This window comes from Somniosus microcephalus, chromosome 6 (genome assembly GCF_052327205.1).
Source record: "Somniosus microcephalus isolate GS21.2 chromosome 6, FLI_Smic_1.0, whole genome shotgun sequence".
In the NCBI taxonomy this organism is placed as follows: domain Eukaryota; kingdom Metazoa; phylum Chordata; class Chondrichthyes; order Squaliformes; family Somniosidae; genus Somniosus; species Somniosus microcephalus.
In genome coordinates, this window is record NC_140992.1 from 189,498,859 (window position 1) to 189,506,385 (window position 7,527).

Below are 7,527 nucleotides of genomic sequence, written 5' to 3' on the forward strand. Positions count from 1 at the left end.
TTTTACACACAGGGTTCTAAGGGCGTGGAATATGCTTTCAGAAACAGTGGTGGAAGCAGAATCTATAAGTGTTTCTTTAAGGAAAGTGGATACATACATTAATAGGACTAACTAGACTGCTCTTTCAGAGCCGACACAAGCACACTGAGCCGAATGGACCCCAGTACTGTAAAGTCCTATGATTTTATAATCAGATAACTATAATCCGGTAACTAGAGGACACAGATTTAAAATAATTGGCAAAAGAACCAGAGGGGAAATGAGGAAAAATTGTTTTACATGGCAAGTTATTATGACCTGTAATTCACCGCCTGGAAGGGCGGTGGAAGCAGATTCAATTGTAACTTTCAAAAAGGAATTGGATATATACTTGAAAAGGAACATTTTGCAGAGCTGTGGGGAAAGCGCAGGGGAGTGGGACTAATTGGATAACTCTTTCAAAGAGCCGGCACAGGCACAATGGGCCGAATGCCCTCCTTCCGTGCTCGATGATTCTATGAATCTACCAAACATTGCACTTTTCTCTCTCCGTGACGGTGCCCATGTAATTTCCAGTTTAACGTTTAGTAATATTCGAAAAAACAGAAATTAAGAACGTTCGGATGAAACACGATGAACAACGGACCCATCGTAAACTCGTGTTCTAAATTATAGACTACAGAAATAAAATAATAATTAGTATTTCAAACACAAAATCATTTTCTTTTCCTCCCAAGCTCGACCCACTCCTCTGAGGATCGCCTTGGTTCGGTCTGAATTCCATGCACCCACTTCCCCGACGCTCGTGTGTAAAACAGCTAAGTTTTACCCTGAAGATCTCAATGTGACTTGGTATAAAAACAACGAAACGCTTGTGACCGGAATCAATACTACTAAACAGCGCGACGCGGTGGGACTGTATGAGGTTTCCAGCACTTTGAAAGATACGGCGCCTGTCCACAGTGGAGCTGTGTACAGCTGCCAAGTGTCTCATGCCTCTCTTCAGACTCCAGCCAGGGTTAATTACAACTTTGAAGGTACGGTCAATACATTTTTCAGAAACGTTCGTTCGTTTACAGTTTTTTTAAATACAGAGATAAGTTTGTGAACACTTTTGTTAACATTTGATGCATTCGTTTATTACACTGAGGGTCTATTTGTCCGATTGTGAATTGTTTCATTTGTAGGCATTTGATTTGAATATTTTTTGAAACATATCGGTATGGCCTTTACACGATTAATTCTGATCCCGTGTGCCCCAGGGTTTTCTCGCTGGTTTAATTGACATTACTGCCCGTCGGCTTTATATCTCCGTTACTCTGACTCTGCGCGTCTCTGCCCTCTTTTTGGCGATTCGATATTTAGGGGTTACATTGGTCATAATGCTGCTGGTAGCCATCGTTGGGAATTATTTTAAGCTAAGATACTGTCAAAGGTGAGACACTCGTTTATTACCAGAGCGCATCGTCGCTTTACAGAGCAAATCTGTGTTATAAATCAGCAAATAACGTCGTGTTAACTGATCGGAGACATTTGGACCACAATTTAAACATTGGAAGTAAGAGGATGTCTATCCCGGGCAATAGTTGGTGCAGAGTTCTGTCAACTATAGCTCCAGACCAACAGTACCTCACAAAGGACAACGACCTCCTCTGGTCCCTGTGGGTTAGTAACATTGCGAAGATATTTGGAGGATGTCCATGTTCTGGGGAAATAGTAGAAGTGTTTTAAGAGAAGGCGTTTAGGATTTCACTAGAAATAGCAACCAGAGGAAATCTCCCCCCACCCCCCCCCCCTTATTAAATGGGAATTCAAATCCAACTGCCTCGTTATCGGACCAATTTTTTCTTTCAGAACAATGATTTTAAATGAAGAAGGATTGCTCTGGTGATTGTGTGGGGACATGGTAAATGCGTTTTTAAAGAGTGTTTGTGAATTGGCTGCACCTAACCAGAGCGGGTTCCTTCCTCCGCACAGAGTTTCCCGGTCTGTTCAGCTGTGAAGTTGTTTTTCTTGTTTCAATGCGTATTGTGTAACTCAGTAAAATATTCAGAACCAGATTTTACGTGTAGGCGTGGGTGCCGATAATGTGTCCACAAAGATCAATATAGTCAATCTACCAGATGTTTGTTTATTGGTAAATTGAAAGTAGATTACATTTGTTCCAATGGTTGGATTGGAGTCTGACTTTAACCATGTTCAGCGCCGAGATGAATTGCACTGATGACACTGCGATTATTGCAGACTGGGGATAATCTGATAAACTCGTTAAAGGTTGAAACAAATATATTTCCCAATCTGCTTCTGGTTAAAAATAACCAGTAACCAATAGCCCTGTCGCCAAAGGCTGTGTGCACAGATTAGGAAGGTCGCAGGTTCCATCCCGGGACTATGCTGAACTATGCAGTGGGTCCCCATGACATTGTTCTTGGCTGGGAAGGTCAAACTCCTGATCCCTGTCCAGTGACTCCTTCCGAAAGACTTCGGGTGTGGAGTTCAGGATAGTGCTTGGCTGTGAGGTCCCCCTCCCTTCATTCCAAAATCCTGCTGACACTGAGGGATATAAAATAGTTTGGGGCAGTGGCGTTAAACGGGCTTTGCGAATCGACAGCTCGTTTTACACTCTGTCCCATTTGCTTTTTCATTGAAATCGATGGAAATTAAAATCAGGCAGAATTCAAAAATAATTCGCTATCGCCAGTTTTGCACTGTCGCCCACTGTCGCCTTACTGTCTAGACTCACCCCTGAAAGTTGGCCACTCGGGCGATGTATCAGAGTGTACTACGGACATTGAAACGGACCTGACTAGGAGTCAGCGCATTTGGGAGAAGACGGGTTAAGATTGACAGGAAGGTGTGGGGGAAGTAGTAATTGATCAAAGTAATCAATAATTCAATTCACTGCCAGTGTAAAATGTTGTGCTTCTTCAGCAGGTCATGCAAGAAACAACTGACTGGAACATGACACACTGTGCTGAAGATTTCACTGTCTTCAAGAAAATTGTGGGTCTGGTATTCTGAACAGAGTATGACTCTCAAGCCCCAACGTATGAGGGGGTAGATTTTGACTTTGTGAGCTAGTGTAAAATGAGTGATAGCGAGTTGGCAGCATCTGTTAGATCTCTCGATAGTTCGATTTCAATTGAAGTCAATGGAAATAAAAATCGGGAGAGCTGTAAAACAGGCTGCCAACTCAGTATCATAAAACATAAAAACATGGAAAAATAGGAACAGGACTAGGCCATTCGGCCCTTCGAGCTTGCTCCACCATTCAATATGATCATGGCTGATGCTCTCTCCCCATGCCCCTTGATGCATTTTGTGTCTAGAAATCTATCTATCTCCTTCTTAAATATATTCAGTGACTTGACCTCCACAGCCTTCTGTGGTAGAGAATTCCTCAGGTTCACCACCCTCTGAGTGAAGAAACATCTCCTCATGTCCTACCCCATATCCTGAGACTGCGACACCTCGTTCTAGACCCCCAACCAGAGGAAACATCCTCCCTGCATCCAGTCGTCTAGCCCTGTCAGAATTTTATATGTTTCAATGAGATCCCTTCTCATTCTTCTAAACTCTAGTGAATACAAGCCTAGTCGACCCAATCTCTCCTCATGCGACAGTCCTGCCATCCCAGGAATCAGTCTGGTGAACCTTTGCTGCACTCCCTCTATGGCAAGTATATCCTTTCTTAGGTAAGGAGATGAGAACTGCACACAGTACTCCAGGTGTAGTCTCACCAAGGCCCTGTACAACTGTAGTAAGACATCCTTGCTCCTGTACTCAAATTCTCTTGCAATGAAGGCCAACATACAATTTCCCTTCCTAACTGCTTGCTGCACCTGCATGTTTGCTTTCAGTGACTGGTGTACAAGGACACCCAGGTCCCTTTGTACATCAGCATTTCCCAATCTATCACCATTTAAATAATACTCTGCCTTTCTGTTTTTCCTACCGAAGTGGATAACTTCACATTTATCCATGTTATACTGCATCTGCCATGTATTTACCCACTCACTCAACTTGTCTAAATCGCCTTGAAGCCTCTTTGCATCCTCCTCACAACTCACAATCCCACCTAGTTTTGTGACATCAACAAACTTGGAAATATTACATTTGGTTCCCTCATCCAAACCATTGATATATCTTGTGAATAGCTGGGGCCCAAGCACAGATCCATGCAGTACCCCACTAGTCACCGCCTGCCACCCCAAAAAAGACCCATTTATTCCTACTGTCTGTTTCCTGTCTGTTAACAAATTTTCAATCCATGCCAGTATATTACCCCCAATCCCTTGTGCTTTCATTTTGCGCACTAGCCTCTTATGTGGGCCTTCTGAAAATCCAAATACACCACATCCACTGGTTCTCCCTTATCTATTCTACCAGTTACATCCTCAAAAAACTCCAGTAGGTTTGTCAAACACGATTTCCCTTTCATAAATCCATGTTGACATTGTCTAATCCCGTTGATATTTCCTAAGTGTCCTGTTATCACATCCTTTATAATGGACTCCAGCATTTTCCCTACTACTGATGTTAGGCTAACTGATCTGTAGTTCCCTGTTTTCTCTCTCCTTTTTTAAATAGTGGGGTTACATTTGCCACCCTCCAATCTGCAGGAACTGTTCCATAATCTATAGAATTTTGGAAGATGACAACCAATGCATCCACTATTTCCATGGCTACCTCTTTTAGTACTCTGGGATTATCAGGCCCTGGGGATTTATCAGCTTTCAGTCCCATTAATTTTTCCAGCACTATTTTTTTACTAATACTAATTTCCATTAATTCCTCCTTCTTACTAGACCCATGGTTCCCTAGCATTTCTGGGAAGTTATTTGTGTCCTCTTCCATGAAGACAGAACCAAAGTATTTGTTTAATTGCTCTGCCATTTCCTTGTTCCCCATTATAAATTCTTCCATTTCTGACTGTAAGGGACCTACATTTGTCTTCATTAATCTTTTTCCTTTTACATACTTGTAGAAGCTTTTACAATCCGCTTTTATGTTCCTTGAAAGTTTACTCTCATACTTTATTTTTCCCCTCTTAATCAATCTCTTGGTCCTTTTTTGCTGAACTCTAAACTGCTCCCAATCCTCAGGCTTGCTACTTTTTCTGGCAACTTTATATGACTCCTCTTTGGATCTAATACTATCCTTAATTTCTTTTGTTAGCCATGGCTGGGCCGCTTTTCCGTTTGTGCTTTTGCACCAGAATGGAATGTATAACTGTTGCAATTCATGCATTCATTCCTTAAGTGTTAGCCATTGCCTATCCACCGTCACGCCTTTTAATGAAGCTCCCCTATCTATCATAGCCAACTCACTCCTCATACCATCGTAGATTCCTTTGTTTAGATTTAGGACGCACAAAGTCAAGGTTTCGCCCCATGTTTCCTGTAGCATCAGGTATCTGGATACAATAGTTAAACTGTGAGCCTCCATGAGTTCTACTACAAGTAATGCAAATTTAATTTTAGCGATATATGGTCATTTTAAAAAATTGGTAGCCGAGCTTGTGATTAAAATCACAGAAATAAAATATTTAATAATGATGACATGCAACCAGTGTATTAGTAGTGATTGGATTAATAAAAGCAAAGGATGGTGAGATAGCTCTTGTAAAACGGTGATAGCAAGTTGGCAGCCTGATTTATATATCTCCCAATTGAAGTCAGTGGCAATAAAAATCAGGAGAGCTGTAAAGCGGGCTGCTACCTGGTTATCAACCGTCTTACACTATCGCACAAATTCAAGATCTAGTCCATTTTCTCCTCAGAGGAAAAATTTCCATCGTGTTTACTATGAATAAACTTTGTCTTGTTTAAAAAAATACTTCTAATGATACATTTGGAGACGCGGGATGATTCTAGCCCAGTTGTGTTTAAATTAGCATCCGCATTATACAATGTACTGAGAATATTACCTTCGCCACAGAGCACGTGGGATAGATTTTCAATTTGCCACCCAGGTGTAAAACTGGCATTGCGAATCAGCCGTCCCTGTAGAAACCGCCTGGGCGGTAAGTTGAAAATCTAACCATCATGTCGGGTAATGCCAGCTCTTTATTGGAATCTGCTATTCCTGTTTGTAACATCGTGGAGTTTATTCAATAACATATTTTCAATGCAATGTCCCTCAAACAAAGTGATTATTTCAATTATGTCCTTGATAGCAATGGTAAGATTACCGGAAATGAAATTGTTTGGATGTAAAATTCAGCGGTCTTCAGTGTCCATGGAATTCATTTTAACTTCGGGCTATCGTGTGAACCGGGCAATCTTGAATTAGCCGCGCCTGATTTTCCTTTGAAGTAAATGAAAATCGGGCTTGGTGTATAAGGGACGGTCTCTTCAATATCGCCTACTTTATACCAAAGTTAAAATTGCCCCCATGTTTCTCTTAATTTGATGTTTTGTTAATTTCCCTCCCTGGGCTCCTACTAGTTAGAGTAATATAAGTAACAGATTCTAAGGATTTCCTCTGGGGATCTGATCAATGGACCTGCTTTTCCAAAGGGTGTTGAACTTACCCTACTGGTCCTCCTCGTCTGAACAGTTGTACCAGTGCCCGAAGATGTATGTGAAATACAGGAATATGGAGCAACAAACCCCCCGCCCCCCGCCCTCCCCTCACACACTCCCTCTAATCCCAGAGTGCAATTTGCACACTGAGGACATGGGCAGAGAGTCGCTCAACAATCCGGGCACTGCCCAGTGCGCCGCCCTCACCAAAGTGAATGCAATGGATTCTCAGCAACTGCCTGATGATGTTGCCCAAAACAAATAGTTCAATAAATCTAAAGCTATTTGACCTTGAAAATGAACTGTCTGAACTAGATAATGAAATCCAATACATTTCAAGACATCCCTGATGAATAAGACTGATGTCAGGATTTTACATTGTAGTTTATGCAATGCGACCAATGCCGCCATTGGGTAATAGGTTCACTGGGTAGAATTTCCGCCGATTCCCCGCCCTAACTTTGGGAACAGATTGGAATCCCCGGAAAAACCGGTTAAATGGCTATTTACAGCGTTTCTCCGTGGTTTCGCAGATTTACCGCGGCAGTTAGGGCCGACCATCGGACGAGAAAATTCAAACCCGAGCAGCTCGATTGTGTAATTTGCAGCGCGGTTGGTCAGTTCTAGAGATATAAGCCAATAATTCAGACAGGGGTCTTCCGGTCTCCCACGTAACTTCTGTGGGAGATCCATGAAATCCGAAGAAAAAAGGGTAGTGTTGAGATACCGCGACAAACGTGGGAGTCGAGACCAGAGCTAGTAAAACAGAACAGCTTTTTATTTCAGCCTCATGGCAAAACAGGAACTGGAAGAGCCCGCGCCTGACTTAAATACTCCCCAGACAGGAAGTGCTCCCGGCAGCCTGTCCCTGTGGGAAACAAGTTGCTGGAGGAAAGGGCCCCTGGTTGGGGGCATCTGCTTAAACTGTCCGTACCGCCGTGAGCGGATTGTGTCCAGTGGTGGCGTGTCGCCACAGAGCTCCCCCCAGAATCCGCTTAGGAGGAGTGGACGAGTCGTGACG

The 7,527-nt window shown here is 42.7% G+C and overlaps 1 protein-coding gene across 1 annotated transcript in view; it reads left to right on the plus strand.

Annotated features, from left to right (window-relative positions):
* Window positions 1-7,107, plus strand: part of LOC147116268 (tapasin-related protein-like) — a 48,969-nt gene extending 41,862 nt beyond the window's left edge. The window contains exons 3-4 of the mRNA XM_085992037.1: window positions 717-1,016; window positions 7,040-7,107. Coding sequence (XP_085848163.1) covers window positions 717-1,016; window positions 7,040-7,107 — 368 coding nt within the window. The remainder of the gene's footprint in view (window positions 1-716; window positions 1,017-7,039) is intronic.
* Window positions 7,108-7,527: the final 420 nt, after the last annotated feature.